General features: G+C 31.5%; 1 protein-coding gene across 2 annotated transcripts in view; it reads left to right on the top strand.

The window, feature by feature from the left end:
- The window catches only part of LOC107454094 (uncharacterized), a 68,481-nt gene extending 51,347 nt beyond the window's left edge, over positions 1-17,134 (top strand). For both annotated transcript variants that reach the window (XM_087156744.1, XM_016071151.4), the window contains exons 2-3: positions 10,554-11,072; positions 15,720-17,134. In XM_087156744.1, coding sequence (XP_087012870.1) covers positions 10,564-11,072; positions 15,720-16,950 — 1,740 coding nt within the window. In that variant the 5' untranslated portion in view covers positions 10,554-10,563 and the 3' untranslated portion in view covers positions 16,951-17,134. The remainder of the gene's footprint in view (positions 1-10,553; positions 11,073-15,719) is intronic.
- The last annotated feature ends 359 nt before the right edge of the window (positions 17,135-17,493 follow it).

Raw genomic sequence — 17,493 nt, 5'->3', positions numbered from 1 at the left:
GCTCTTCAATTTCTGAATTTAAGTTTTTAATGTCTAATTTTTTACTAATTAAAATTTCCGGCAACTCGTTTAGTTCCGCTTCATTTGTTTCATAAGTTTGTTTACCTTTATTTCGCATAAACGCGTCTAATCGAGTTATTGCTTTTGAAATACTTGATCGAATTGTGGTACGTTTCTTTTTTAATTTGTCAATTTTTTCCATTGTTAATTGTTTTTAATTTAGAAATTCCTCAATAGTAATAAATTTTCATATGAATAAGTAAGATGAACAATTTAAAACAAAACAGTACAAATGTATTTGTGATTACCAAAATCTATACAGAATGTTTTAATTGTTAAGATACTACTTTTACTAAAAACAATAAATTTGAAAGTTTATTTAGATTACACCTAATTATATACTGTAAAATTATTTACCTCCGGCTCGACGGACCATTATGTTGTTGATGCGGGGTAACAAAAGGGGGGTTATTTATCCATGAATCTTCCCTTCTAATTACGGTGGACTGTATTATCGCTGGTAAGACCTAAAATTAGTTATTTTCTAAATCTGGTAAACGCTTGCATTAGAATACGACAAGAGAGAGAGCACCATTACAACCTTGTGACAGCTTGTTTATTGCTACTCTGAGTGTTACAAAAACGTTACTGTAGATGGAGCTGGAGTAAAGATACAACACACACACACACACACACATATATATATATATATATATATATATATATATATATATATATATATATATATATATATATATATATATATATATATATATATATATATACTAGCGGACCCGACAGACGATGTCCTGTACACGCGTCATTAATTGGAAAATTTCAAATTTTATTGAGTAAGCTGTAACAATTTGGATAGTTTTGATGTAAATTTTTATTAAAAAGTTATCATATTAACGTCATTACATATATCTTATCACAATTCGACCAATCGATAGCGTGTGAGTATGTGTATACTATCAGAGAAGTTAAATGTAGAGGTTGTTTTAAATCAAAACTTAAACTTATTTTAATTAGAGGTAAAAAAGTGAAAACTTAAACTATTTTATAACAGATATATTTTTTCAATTAAAAAAAACTTAAGTTATCGTAATGCCATTAGATGTACAATATTTTTGGTTAATCCTTCAGGAGGATACACAAACAAATTCGAGGGTTTTCCAACTCTGGAACACGCAACATATAATTGACCGCGAGAAAAGCACGGGTTTTCTAAATCTAAGCCACAAATTGTCATTGTTTGACCTTGTGACTTATTAATAGTCATAGCAAATGCTAAGCGAATTGGAAATTGCAAACGTTTGAATGGTATAGGCGAATCTGAAGGAATCATTGGGATCCGCGGTAGAAGTACAACTTCACCTTGAAATTTTCCACTTAAAATAGTGGCTTCCAAAATGTTACCCATGATTTTTTTATGACCAGTCGCGTGCCATTACACAATTTCGGAGCATTCAAATTTCTAAGCAAAATTATAGGTGAACCAATCTTCAATCGTAAATTATGGGGTGGCATTCCAAGTAAATCCAGTGAATTTAAAAACTCGGCAGGATAGTTGACAACTTCATCAGGATCAACAACAGTGTCAATCGATTTGAATGTAATTTCACTACCAGGCAATGATTGTTGTACTTTAAAATTGATTGCGTCAACATCTAAATTTTTTTGCGGCTAAAATAGCTCGCTCACGTTGCCATGCATGATTAGTATAATTATGTGGCAAATCTGGAAAGATACTTTTTATTAACTCATCTTTGGTAGGCACAATGTTGCAAAAATTCTGTGGGAGTCGAATATATTGTGTATCTTCATACAATTGAATTTTATCATTGCCAATGTCTAACAGTTGTTCGGAGAATCTTGACACTAATGGATCATTTTGAAGTTGAACACGATATTAAGAGTAAGGCATAATTTACTGACACTTCGTCACAGATAAGATTCTCTCAAACATGCGTTTATTTCGTCCGCATATGTCGCACGTGGAATGACGGGTAATATTTGTCTGAAATCAAATGACAGCAGCAGTAGAGCACCACTGAAAAGCCGAATATTATCTTTGATATCTTTTAGGGACCTGTCGAGTGCTTCAAGCGAATGCTTGTGGGCCATTGTACATTCATCCCAGAAAATAATTTTACATTTTACTTCAGCCATGCCAGAATGCTTCTTTATGTTACACATTGCTTCGGGATTGGTATGAATATTCAAAGGTAATCTAAGTGCTGAATGCGCTGTCCGTCCACCATCAAGTAAGGTTGCTGCAATGCCTGATGAAGCAATTGCCAATGCAATATGATTTTGAGATCGAATGCGCGCAAGTATTAGTGAGATGAGGAATGTTTTACCAGTGCCACCTGGTGCATCCAGAAAAAAAATCCACCTTGTTGTGCTGCAATTGGCACGTTAATTTGATCATATATATTTCGTTGCTCAGCAGTAAGCAATCGTTCATTGTTAGCAACAAAAGTAGCCAGAGAAGTCATATCGAACTGGTGTTCACGTTGAACGTCGCTGTTGATGATATCTGCTGCTTGGCGGATTGGCGCTGGCATGCCAAAATTTATGAGCGGCATGCTCGAAATAAGAATACAAATATCCTCAATCATTATTAATGCCTCGTGATATATTTCTGCGGAGAATTCCATACTGAGATTTTGATTAGTAATTCTAATCCGATGCAAAATATCCTCACTCATTGAGTCTTTATATTTATTCCACAGAGCAGATGCTTCAGACGGAAAACACGTTGTCAATATTATTGAAAATAATTGACGAATTTGCTGTGGAGATGAGCTCAGTGCTGCATCTGCAAGTGTGAGGTCCCAATGGTTATCATCCTCCAATAAATGTAACTCACGACACGCATCAAAGAAAGTGCCGTATAAAGTACCGTTGACTTTTCGCAAGTATTGGAAGCATGTCGGTCCAGGAACGTTAACCAATAACAAACGCAGAAAGGAGCATTCGCGTTGCTTACGATGAACTGTATATAATCGTCCTAAAGTATTTGTCATAACTATGTCGGCAAATCCTGGGACTGGAGTGCCTCGTTTCCGTGGTTCCCAACTTTTTGATTGTTTATTCCATGAAAAAAATTTAGGAACATCAGTATACATTAATGTCTTTATAATTGCAATTGCAAATTCACCAACAATATCTTGTCGATTACAAAGGTTGAAAAATTCAGTAAGAGTTGTTTTTGGAGCTGTTAAAGCTTGTTGTAGTGCATTCTGTTCTGTGAAATAAACACGTTGTCCATTTTCAAGATGCACAGCCAAATGTACAACAGCAGGATCCCTTTCATGTATAGGAAATGTAAAAATTCGCGAAATAGCTTCATTACTACTTATGTATCGTCCCATTTGATAATGTGCTATTTCGTCATTCTTATTTACATTTTGAACAGCAAATATAGCTTTATTACTGCCCTTATGAACGTACTTACAAATGTACTTGATAGACTTCACCGAACTGCATAACTCAACGTTTATGTGTGCTTTATAGGTTTTGCACAGCAATGGTGAGTATGGAACCACCCAGCGATTATCGATGTCAACTCTTACACCGTTTGATAGACGCAATTCATATGATTGACCGCCATTGTCTACATCTCTACGACGGTAAGATGGATAACCATCGATATTGGTGATAGTGTCAGTTTGACATGGTTTAGGAAAACGTTTCGTACATTTTCCATTATCCATGCATGGTGACATCATGTTGAGAGAACCACATGGACCATGGATCATATTAGTAGTCACAATGTCAAACAATTCTTGATCAACATTCGGATTTGGAATTTCCGCTGAAATAATTTTGTCAATTTCTTCTGGGCGTACTTTGTCCACCAACCAAATCAAAATATGCGCATGAGGTAAACCTCGTTTTTGCCATTCAACAGAATAAAGCCAACATCGTGTTTCACCAAATACCGAGTGATGTGTAATCAATTTCATCAGGGATTTCAATTTTTGTTTGAACACACGTGCAATGATATCATGGCGATGCATCGATGTTTGACCTGATAACAGCAAATTTTTAATTTCATCCAAGTTTGGATTACACGTAAATGTGATAAAAAGATCTGGTCGGCCGTATGCGCGTACGTAAGTCGTGGTGTCTTGAATATATTCTTGCATATGACGCGGACTACCAATGTATAATGATGGAAGAATAAATGCGGTACCGATGTTGTTGATATCATTCGTTGTATCTGCGTTACCGATTATGGCGTCACGCAAATGAATGTACTCTTCAGAACGAAGTTTAGCTTGATTAAATTTTATATAACGCAATCTCTCACTTTCGATTTTTACATACATATCAACAATGTACTGATGAAATAGCAGCTGTCTGCATCGGAGAATGTTATTATCTTCATTTTCACGAATCATCAACCGGTATGCGTAGAAGTTCATTGCACTAACTTTCTTGATTAGTTCTTCACCTGTAAATAAAACTATTTATAAGATAAACAGAAATAATTGGTTAAAAAAATTTATAAAATAATCTATAAATTGTGCCTGTTGTTGGATTCCTTTGTTTAATATTTAAATCCATCTTCTCCTTCCCAAAATATCAACGGATATTGCAGTGCGTCGTAAGAACGATGATTGTCTTGAATTATTTGTATTGTATTATCTCTGCGTTGTATGCGAATATCTTGACGTTAACATGGGTTACCAGCCATAACAACTGCAACTTCATTAACAGTTGGAACATTATATGTGCCTGCGTGCTCTCCATAGTGCACTTTGTCTGCTTTAATAACAATGGCGTAGTTGTCGTTTTGCGGTCTGTTGGAAAGAGTCTTGAACAATCGTATCAATTGGTTATGGTTTTGTAAGGACGTTTCCAAAATGTCGACAATTTCTCGTTCCTCCATCTACTCTATATGGTTGTATACGCATCGTGTATGAGTTTGTTGCTCCCCATCGCCCATAAAGTAAATTTGTAAGAATTTTGGATCGACATTAGGCATTGGAAGCAATGAACCAATTTGGTGGTACACTTGACCTTGAATCTTAAATGTAGATTCAAAATTACGACCATCCTCATTATGAACAATTTTTGTTGCTCTAAATGATGTCATTTGAAAGCAAGAATTGAATTTACGAATTTTCCGCAAAAACAATTTCGATTGAGATGCGTTTCCAGCTAATAATGTTTTCAAAGGTTCCGGTGGTGGATTTAACGGTGGAAGTGAAATTTTTCCAGATGCGCAACATAAACCAGGCGATTCACCTTTGTACTTTAAAGCATGACAATATTGACACTCGTTGTCCATACTACCGATTAAGATTAATGCATGTGACGAATAGTCTATTTCAGGGTCATATTCAAATGCAAGACGATTAAGTGATGCTCGTATCAATGCTCGATTATCTTGCATTCGCCGTTGGTCACGTTCTCTGTTTTCGTTAGTCGCTCGTTGGCGTGTCTCTCGTTGTCTTAATGCATTTGCACGAAGACGTTGATTGCGTTGCTCTGAATTTTCATTTTCACGTGAAGATGCAACTTGATTTCTTGAATTCACATTATCCGTCAAGTGTTCTTCAACTGTTCTATTCAATCGATGATCATGGACCAATTGTGCGTTTCGAGTACGTCGACCATTATTTCTTGCTCTTCCACGAAAACGTGGCATTTCTTTGTAAAACAAATTACTGTAAAATAGTACATAAAAATATGAGTGATTTATTGAAAATGATATTTCAATTAAGTAACAGGACTGAAAAGATTTATCGTACCAAATTTTAGATAAAAAAATTTTAATTTTATTTTTTTGCTTTTTTTTATTTAATATTTCAAATAAGAAATTTTAAATAAAAACAATTGAAAAAGTTTTATATGAAATCAATTAGCTTCACAAATAAATTTATAGGTCACAGTGGTTGTTAACCAACGCACGTATAAATTCGATCTAAAATTATACAAAATACTCACTTCAATTCTGCACTGAATCTACAAAATGTGTAGTTTTTTACATTTTTAAAATGCACACTTCAAAATTTTACAAGCACAATAATAACACGAAATTACAAATTCTATTCAACGACTCTTTTTCCTGCTCCCTATTAAATTATATGTCTATCAAAACAAACCAAAAAAAATATTTATAGAAAAACAAAAGTTTTATGACTTTTATTATTTTTATGCTAGAGAGAACCAAAACAATATGGAAATGAATGAGGGAAAACTGGATTACCACGTGATTTCCCGGCCAATAAAAATGTAGCGTTAAACGTTTAACGCTTTCTTGTTGGAAGTCGTATAAGAAGTATAACTTTTAAGAAGTAGAATTTTTCCCACTCAATAAAAAATTAATTAAAAAAACATTGTGAATCTAAACCATTCTCGAATCCTTCTGAAGGTACACAGAAAAATTCATTTAAATCGGTCCAGCCGTTTAGGAGTTCAGTGACAAATATATATATATATATATATATATATATATATATATATATATATATATATATATATATATATATATATATATATATATATATATATATATATATATATATATATATATATATATATATATATATATATATATATATATATATATATATATATATATATATATATATATATATATATATATATATATATATATATATAACTTGAATATTTAGCAGAATAAAGCGATTTTTTAAGCAACGGATTTTACAATATACATTACAATAATTACTCAAAAGACTCGATCAAAGATGTAAAGATGTTATACCTAAAATTTTGTACATAATTATAATAGGTTAATTAATTTTGATTTTCGGATCAAGTTCTCATCAAGTAAAAACAACGTGAAAATCACAAATAATGTCAGATATAAAGTTCATGTGTTCAGATTCTAAGAGCTTGGTAAGTCAGAAATAATTTATAATCCGATTAAAATTTTATTTTCAAAGGAGTTTAAAAAGAAAACAATTTTTTCTTTTTGATCAGAAATCAGCTCAAAAAATGTCTATTGCCTTGAAATTTCGAGATATTTTTCTATTAACTAATAATAAGTAGACCTCTCCGAGCAATCACAAATTTTATTCCTTTTTAATATACGAACTTGATTGCTAGCTATGATGTAAAAAAAGGTATTGCTCTCTTGAATAAGTCTATGGTTTTCGAATTTTACTCATTTGCGACGGCGGTATTTCTTGGCTGTTTTTTGGGACTATCGTCAAAATATACATAGCTTCCTGATCCCCCCCCCCAATTTATCATGTAATCTTTTCGAAATTTTGTCGACTCCAACTATTTTGAGGGTCAGGAATCTAAACATGTAAAGAAAAATATCTCTGTGTTTATTCAGAGAAAGTACGTTTTTGTGTCTGATTTTGTAATTTAATTAATAGTTAGCTCTAATTGATTAATATATTTGAATTTTCCCCCAGAAACCATTAAGATAGACATTTAATACGTGAAAATCTGATCATCAAAAGTAAAGTTATTCAAGGTGATAAAAAAACGAACCATACTGAATAACTTTTTATCTAATGACCAGATGTTCACGTCCTAGTACTAAATTTTCATTGTTCAAAGGGGTGACCTCAAATTTACTAATTAATTAGTGCAGACAATGCTCGAAGTTATGAAATCAGACTCAAAACGTACTTTCTCTGAGGAAACATACCTTTTTTTGACGGATTCGGAATTCTAATCACCAAAATTTAGGGGATAGTCACAATCTGAGAAATATGGTCTCAATTTGGGCAGGAGTGCGGTTCAAGGCTTAAGAGTCCTTAATGTTAATATTACTTTTTGCGTATTTCACCATGTATGGAGAACTTTTCAAGCGAATGAAAAAATGCTTGCACAAAATTATAAAATTCATTTATCCAAAGATAATTCCATGCAAAAAGTATTTAGTAAATATTTATTTTTGATTTTTTTATTTAATAATAGATTAAATTTTGAAGAATGTAATTTTATGTTGGTTTAATTAGCAAAATTGATTTAATATTTCATGAGAAATTGATTTTGAATAGAAAGTTATTTCTTGTGCCTGATTCCGTGACTTAAAGTATCGTTTGCGCTAATTAATTAGCATATTTGAAGAGCTTAGTGGAGGAACCGGCTGACAAGGGAAACTAGGGAAGTGTGACTCGCCAATTTTGAAATAAACTAGTGGGATGTATGCCTTATAAGGAATAATTTTAGGGGGTAACATTCGTTTCGGCCCATAGAAGGTCCTGTGAAAGATAAAAAATAATTCAATCTATAGAAAAATCGGTATTTTATTACTTCAATGCAGACTATTAGTTATTGTAATTGTCTCATACTCCAATTAATTTTTGTTACTTTCACGTACTATATAATGCATATTTATTGTTAAAATTGATTTCAAAAATTTATATATCTGTAGTTTTTCAAAAAAACCTGTTAGGTTAATTTAAAAAAAAAATTACATTAATTTTTTTTCATTTTTTTTCCAAAAAACTTTCTAAATTAATTGGAGTATGTAATTGCGAATTAATTAATTAATTAATAATTAACAATTAATTAATAATTAGCAATTAATTAATTTTCTGATTAATTTATTAATTAGCAAATTAATTAATTACCCGATTAATTACAAATTAATTGGATTATGAGACAATTACAATAACTAATAGTCTGCATTGAAGTAATAAAATAGCGTTTTTTCTATATATTGAATTATTTTTTATCTCTCACAGGACCTTCTATGGGCCGAAACGAATGTTAATTAATTTATTAATTAGCAAATTAATTAATTATCCAATTAATTACAAATTAATTGGATTTTGAGACAATTACAATAACTAATAGTCTGCTTTAAAGTAATAAAATACTGATTTTTCTATATATTGAATTATTTTTTATCTCTCACAGGACCTTCTATGGGCCGAAACGAATGTTGCCCCCTAAAATTATTCCTTATAAGGCATACATCCCACAAGTTTATTTCAAAATTGGCGAGTCACACTTCCCTAGTTTCCCTTGTGAGTGACATTTTAGTAAATTTGTGTAAATGACAGTTTGAAAATTCCTCTTTTTTTTCTCTCAATCTTTATGTTTTTAGTATATTTGTAAAGACAGAACTCACAAAATCGTTGGAGGTCTATTTATTTAATTCTTACTCTTTTCATAAAGGAAGATTCTAATGATTTTTGTTGGTTTTCGTGGAGATTTTTCAATGTTTTTCTTTCAATATAATTTCTGCTTGAAAAGATAAAAAAAGTATACATATACTTGGACTTACATTCATAAAATAGAATTTTAACAACCTTAATTCTGAACGAACTGGCATCAAATTTTATCCAGACTTGTTAGTTCGAAAACCAATCAAAAACGTTTCAGAGGCAGCGTTAACCCAAAGTTTGCGGAATTGATGTTTTACCTGTATGTATCTCCGTGATTTTCGGTAATGTTTGATTTAAAAAAAAAGTATTCTGTTAAATAGCGCTGTCTGTGACCAAAATGTTTGTGATCATATTTGAAAATAAAAAGAGATACTTCATTATCGTTAAAAAATAAAAATATTTACTACCTTTTTTTTTTATCTCTATTTCAACTTTAAAAAAAAGAGGGAAAAAATCGTCATTGTCTTACTCCTAGTTCATTATTGTTGTTATTTTTTTTCCCGAAATACATAAAAAAAAAACTAGCAGATGGTCTGATATTCTACAGCATCCGCTGTCGTATTCTAGGATTTCTTCTACAAGGCAGATTGGATTCACTTAGAGACTTAAATTCAATTATTTTAATAGCCCTGAAAATAACTTTAAAACTAAAATGAGGAAAAATTCTTATATATTCAGGAATAACTTGTTTATAATGCCTATTATAAGAATATTTCATTCACAATAAAACGATAAATAGTAAAAAAATTATAAAAATATTTTTTTTTGCGCAGTTTAGTATGCACTTGTAATACAATTAAGTAAATAGATTTATAATGAAACTTTATTTGAATAAATATATTATTGAAGAAATTTAGGGAGACTGGCAAAGCAGGAAAAATAATGAAGAAAATAAGATAACATGCAAAGCGAAATAAAAATATTTTTTTAGATCAGAACGAGGCTGACTCTTGTTTGAAGAATCCGTAAATTCCTTTTGGTGTTCTGAAAAATGTGGTTTAATAAATGAATATGCTTCTTTCAATTGTCCTTTCTATTCTCCAATTACATTAAGCCTAATTTTTAATTAAACTATTGGTGATTCTACTAGTTTAGACCCAGATCTCTCAGTTATTCCCCTGACTGAATATTGCGTCTGAAGAATATTTTTGTCTAATTTTTTTTTATTTAAAAACTCTATTGATTCGAATTTTTTTTAATGACGCTACAAGTTGTATTTTATCTTTGAATCACGATACTTGAAAGTTGAAAATTCTAAGTTTAATTTTTATCTATTCTTTCGAATGTGCCCACTGTTTTTACTCTAAACACTATTCCTATGAAAAATAAAGAATTTCGTTTGTGAAATAATTGTAAATATTTTGAATAAAAAAAGACATTTTTAGCACCGACAACATTCACTCTTTTGTTTAAAATATACTCTTTTCTTTTAAGTTTGTAGGAGATGGAAATTTTAGTCCTTCTTCTCTTATTCTGGATCGCCGCTGACCTCGCCTCTGCCCGATGTCCAAAGCAATGCACTTGCGCCCTCAAGTTTGGCAGGAAGACGGTGTTCTGTTCAGGCGGTGGCCTAAACTACATTCCCGTGGCCGAGATGGACATGAATGTACACGAACTGGTGATCACTTCTCCCCCGGACAACCCCAACAACATCACGGTCGGGAGAATATTTTTCAAGTTCTCCAATCTGGAGACTGTGAGGATCATTAAATCGGGTATACCTGCCATAGGAGACAGTTCATTCTGGCCGGGAAGGCGATTGCGAGTGCTCGATCTGAGCCATAATGCAATCAGCTTCTTAAGGGAATCCGATTTCAACGGACTCAAAAACTTGATAGAATTGGACCTGAGTGACAACGAAATATTCGCCACCCCTTCGGCACCCTTCCGCCACCTTCTCAACTTGAAGAAACTCTCTTTGGCCCAAAACAAACTCCAGAATTTAGTTCCTAGGCAAGTAGCTTATTTCATCTGTTTTTTATTGTATTTCTTTTAATATTAATGATTTTTAAATCAGGAAAAAAATTGCACTTTTTGTTTTTATGAATAAGCCTAAAAAACGTGAACAAAGTACAAAAACAGATATTCCATAGTTTTAGTTTCATAATTACGAACATTCCTTACTGGTGAAAAGAATGAAAATCATCAGAGAAAGAAACAGATGCAGAAGAAAAATTGCAAATTGATTGCAGCAAATGAAAAAAAGGTCGAGTCATATCCATATGGGCATGAAATCTGGCTTCCTCTAATCCTTGAAATTTTTCTCATTTAAAATCCAACTTCATTTGTTTCTGCAAGTCATTATTTGTCTTCCCCTATTTTTTTTTTTTACATCAGGGGCCCCAAAAAGAGAAACGTGCACTAATTTTTTCTCTTGACATTCTGAAGACGTATCTCATTGATTTCATCTTTTATTTCATACTTGCCAACTCTTCAAAATTTACTGAAAGATTTTTTATTTATGTACTTAATGTGGTAACAAAATATTTGCATTCATACTTGACACCTATTTTAACAAATTTAATTTAATATATTTTCCACTATTTCTACATTTAAATAGTTTAAACATACATAAAGAGAAGAACTGTATTAACATGTTTTCAGTAATGCGAAAGGTGAAGCATGTATTTTCTTACAATATAACTTCAAAAGTTATTGAGTACTATTGTTAAGAAGCTTTTTTGAACCACGAAAAATTTGGCAGGCATTCTGTCGTATTTAGGCTTGCTTTTTCTAAAATTGCTTCATTTTTAATTTTAACAGGTCAAAAGATTTTGAAAATTTTACTGAGACAGTTATTTTGAAGAACCTCAAGTTTTTGGGTGGTTGACTTTCTTTGGTACCATGTTTCAGAGCCATAAGCCATATAATAAGATTGCCTTGATAATTATTTCATAGATATTTAGTTTGGTTCTGTATTGAATGACCATTGACTCAAGATTTCTAAGAGATATTCTTTCACGAATGACCCCTGCTTTTAATATCTTATTCTTCTACTCCTCCACTTCTGCCAAATATAAAACTGATATAGGTGAATTCTCCTACGTTTTCGATTTCTTTTTCATCAATTTTAATTATTTATTGAGATTTTGCATTTATTCTCACAATTTGGGTTTTCTCCTTATTTTTAACATAATAAGCATATTTATTGTCTTATCAAGGTCTTGATGACATTGCTCAGGTGAGCAAGATGTAGAAATTAAAATGAAATAGATTTTCAAGCTTTCAGTCATTGACTTTGACCTTTCTAGCATTCCTCCAATATATTTCATTTCACGTCCTTGTTCAAGCTTTTTCTTATTGGTCAAATGTATATCTCTTTATTACTTCATGTTCTTTTCTTCTTCTTTTTTTTTTGAGTCTCTCTCTCTGCTTCCATCTCTCATTATGTGTATAAATTAGGATGGTTTCGCTCCATAACAAACAATTTGAAAGATTGATTTCTTTAAAAAAAAATTCTGAAAGTATTTGATCCACTTCTTAAACCTACTTTTTCTTCTAATTATATAAACATTGTATTTTTTGCAGAAAATTTTCAGAATGATTTCCCTAAATTTTCCGCAAAATTCTTAAAAGATTTTCCAAAGACTGCAATCTAATGATCAACCTGAAAACGAATTTCACTATCTTTGCTAGTTCATAATGTCTCTGAAATGACTTTAAATAGGCTGCAGGTATATGGAAAAAAAGCTAAGAATGACTATGATGTGTCTATGAAAAATCAGCAGATATTTTTTTTTAAGGAAAATCTTCGGAAAATCCGAAAATTTCCAGAGAATATCTTATGAAAATGAAATTTTCTGAAGAAATTCTCAAGAAGTTCTTAGTAGGGTGACTGCAGAATCGAAACTGTATAATATTTGTTTTTTTGGTATTATTTATACTTTAGAGACATTGTTTAGTTTTGATTATAATGATTTACTCACTAAGAGTATAATTTTTCCCGATTTCTCATTTTATCCTTACTGCATAATTTTAACATGAGCCATTTCGACATTAACAGTTATTATTTTTCAAAGTGCTATATTTTGCTTCCCGAGTTTAATAAAGAAAAGAAGAAGTTGAAAGAATAATATATAAATAAAAGAATAGTTTAAATCTATAAAGAATAGTTTAAATCTATAAAGAGTAGTATATCTAAGAATAGTTTATATCTCCTCAAAAAGCACGAGAAATTGAAAGAAAATTGATAAAGCTATGTTTTTTTATTTTGATTTTTACAGATCAATTCACCGATTTAATTGAAATTTCGTATTCTTTTATTTTATTTAAAATTTATATTTCAAAATGGTGAAAAATGTGAATACCTTGTAATATAAAAAGTTTTCAACAGTTATTAAATAAAATACGAGAGAAATTAACTATGTACTCAAAAAAAGAATTACACGAAAGAATAAATATACTTAAAAAGTGAAATTAATATTAAGAATCTCAAATTGTTGACCACTATCTTAACAAAACTATTGGGACTTTATTTTCCACATCACTGAAATCAGATCTAAAAGATCAATAGTAGTTCTTAGTAGAGGAAAAAGAGAGAGAAAATTTTTTAATTAATACATTTTCCAAGTTGTCACAACTTAATTTAATATAATAATCGTGATCTATTTATATTATTATTTTTTAGTTTAGCTTTGAATTATTTTTTTAAATTATAGTTCTTCAAAAGTGTATAAAGTGAATCAAATCTTTCATCTTGAAGGCAATTTGATCCACAGAAATTAAAGGGGTTATTAAAACTTATACAGCAATAATTAATTGTCTAAGAAATATTAAATATTGATTTAACATTGGTATTATAGAATTTGATATAATATATGAAATACTATTTAGTATAATTTATTATATATTGAAAAAAAACCACAAATCTGAGCTCAAATTCGAAACAGCAAACTGAACTATTTGCAGACAATTGTAGTGCTTACATTTTGCTTTGTTCTCCTTCTTAACATTTCTTTGGTTCGTGCCACTTCTCGATTTCTTTTTCGATACTCCAACTTCCGTTTTAAGACATGTGAATTCATTGAGATTTATGGCAAAAGATTATCTGGAGAAATTTGCAAATAAAAGCACTGATAGAAGGTAAACTTAACAACATCCGGATCTAGCTAAGAAGCAAGAAAATCCGATTAAAAAAATAAATATATACTTGAATATATATATATGACTTAGGATTCAGTCCCTTTTATATGCTTAAAAATGGAAGTGTGGTTATTTCTAGATATTGTTTTAAAATTTTATTTCGTCTATTATAAAATAAAAGTTGCTACAGCTGGTGGGTGAGAATGATAGTTCGAGATTATTCCACTTAAAGAGTATAATATTTAGGTTCATCCAGTGTTATAATTTAGGTTCTAGTGTGTTATATTCAAGTTAATCATAATGATGAATAAGCAGTAAATGTTTCAAATGAATATTGCAATAAGGATCATAATCATAGGACAATAAATCTTAAGTTAAGAAAAAAACTATTTTGACTAAAATAACTATTTCTACTACTATTTCCTTTGCACCTATTTCATCAAAAGATTGCAAGTTATTGACAAATTTATCGGGAATCCAGATTTTGACTGAAATATACACTATTCAAGTTATGTATTTTTTGACAATCATTCATGCGTACGGCAGTAAAGCTGCAAAGTTATTCAATTGTTTAAGAATTTGTCACAGAGAGGCTCTACACTAAAAAAGCAACATTATCGATATACAACCGAATATCATAGTTATACAAGTTATGTAACAGTTTCTATATTTTTCGTTAAAATTGAAATCTATATTTCTTAATGTAATATTAATCGATATTATGTCGCAAATGGGTGTCGATTTTTGTGGATGAAAATGATAAAATGAAACATTAAAATGATGGTTATAAATAAGATTTATCATTTATGAAAATGATGAAATTAAATTATGTTTATGAAAGACTGAATCTGTGAGGTATGAAAAGGCAATCTCACGATAGAAGCCACAACGCTCATATTCATATCTAGGAAGAAAATAAGTACACTGAAGTCATTTAACAACTAATGCTTGATAAGTAAGAAAATACTAGTTAATTGTAGGAAAATTAATTAAAGAATTATTTAAATTATAATGTGAAAATTGTCCTTTAACACAGGTTGGTAGAAATAGCGTCAAAATAAGTAAAATGTTATACACTTAAACAATGTTACACATCATGTGAGACTAAAGGAAAAAGTTTTACCAGAATCAAACATATTAAAATTGGGATGACTTAGATTTCCCTAAATTAAAAAGAAAAATAAGTAAATAAATAAAAATCACATTAAAGCAGAAAGTGAAAATGAAGTGTACTGGCTATTCTACCTAAATATACAAAGGAGTCTACATATAATAAGATGAAACAGAAGAGATTTTCAATAAAAGTTTACTTTTTTGGATGGAGAAATTCCTTTGATTTTATTGAGAAATGGGTTTTAAGCAGAAACATATTCTGCTTGCCAGCTGACGATCACCTAGGTGTTCTACACTGAGAAAGTATAATGATACCAATTTTAAAAAAATTGAAATGAATAAAAAGACATATATTTAGAATAATTCAGTTATGCAAATATTTAAAAAGAAAATGTTTTCTTTCAGATTCTTTTACCTCCTTTCTCAGCTGGAGGAACTCAATTTAAGTGGGAATGTCCTGGGATTCATCGATCCAGAGATTCTTCAGGATGTGAGGAACCTGAAGGTACTGAAAATAGGTCGGTGCAGACTGCTGCAGGTGCACCCGATGCTCTACCAGCAGCTCCCTGTGCTCGAGCATCTGGACTTGAGAGACAACTACCTCACTTCACTGTCTCCCGGAGAATTCCGGCACCTTCAGCACCTCTCTACTCTTCAAATGGACGGTAATGCGCTGGTTAGCCTGACGGAGGGCATCTTCCACGGACAGACACTTCAAAAGTTAGGACTTTCTCGAAATAACCTCTCCTCTTTATCAGATAAGACTTTCACGAACGCCACTATCCGGGCACTAGATATCTCTTACAATAAATTAGAGTATGTGCTTCGAGACACTTTCACGCCACTTGGGCACTGTCTGGAGGTCCTTAACATCAGCCACAACCCCATCGGAAATCAGGCCTTCTTCTCCATCATCCACTCCCTGAGAAATCTGAAATGCCTTCGGTCATCTCGTCTGAAGATTAAAAATTTGTTGAGGGACGTTTTTGCGTCGAACACTAAACTAGTGACACTGAATCTGTCTCATAACGCTGTGGTTGAAATCAGTCCGGATATTCTGTATCCGTTAGAGAACTTGGAAAGTTTAGACGTGAGTTTCAACAAGATAAGTACTCTGGCGGAGAGTGTATTGGAAGCGTTATTTAACAAGACGTTTTTCAGAAACGTCCATCTACACGGTAATCCCTTCGATTGCTCCTCTTGTCAGATTGCACCGATTTTTCACTTCGCTAACGAGACACATTTTGTGGACGGGAATGACTCGTTTCATGAATGTCTGCAGTGTGAAATGCCCATCGAGTGGAAGGGTCGTTGCATTATTTCACTCCAAGAAAATCAAATAACATGTCAAAACATCATTTTCGATCGCCAATACCTCGAATACACGTCACAGGTAGGGCTGATGGTGGCCATTTCCATTATCGTACTTATCGTGACCATCATATTGGTCATCATCGTAATCTACCGACGGCACATAGCTCACTATTATACCCACGAAGAAGAGCAAAGAGCGTGGAAGGGAATCTACGAGAATCCCGCCCTGGTACCCTCAGGAGGTGTTCACTACGGGGAGCCCACTTTTATCTCGACTGGCGACAAAGTGGACGAAAACATTGAGGACATCCGAACACCCTGAGACTACCCTTTAGCCTAAAGGATACTTTTACAGATGGCCCCCCCCCCCAAAAAAAAAAGCCGTCACTTATTTGAATTTGCCATTCGATAAAGTTTCTTGTATTTTACACATTGTCATATAAATTTTATGAAGAAATTTTCATTTCCTAATGCAAAATAAAAAATATTTAATAAAAAATTTAAAACTTGATGAATTTATTATAATAATATTTTTTGTGTTTGTGCTTAGTGTACGCATTTACCTGATTCTTTCTTTAGAAAAATGAATCCAACAAGCTCGAAATTTAATTTTCCTAAAACATTCCCCCCTTAGAACTTTAAATGGGCATATTTTAAAAAAAATTTAAAAATGGGCGTATTTCTTTTAGTATAATGTAAAAAAGATATTGATTGAAAATTGTTTATTTCAAATTTTACTGGAAGTCCCCATTTTTCAATCAAATTTGAATATATCCATTAAAAATAGTGGAGGATAACTTAACTTAAAGACAGACTCATTTTGAAGCAAGCATCCACCACAAAATGTACGTTTACGGTTATAGGA

Source organism: Parasteatoda tepidariorum, chromosome 2, assembly GCF_982258835.1.
Source record: "Parasteatoda tepidariorum strain Cologne lab strain chromosome 2, Ptep-v5.0, whole genome shotgun sequence".
In the NCBI taxonomy this organism is placed as follows: domain Eukaryota; kingdom Metazoa; phylum Arthropoda; class Arachnida; order Araneae; family Theridiidae; genus Parasteatoda; species Parasteatoda tepidariorum.
Note: the sequence above shows the minus strand (reverse complement) of the source record. Positions and strands in the feature narration are given on the sequence as shown.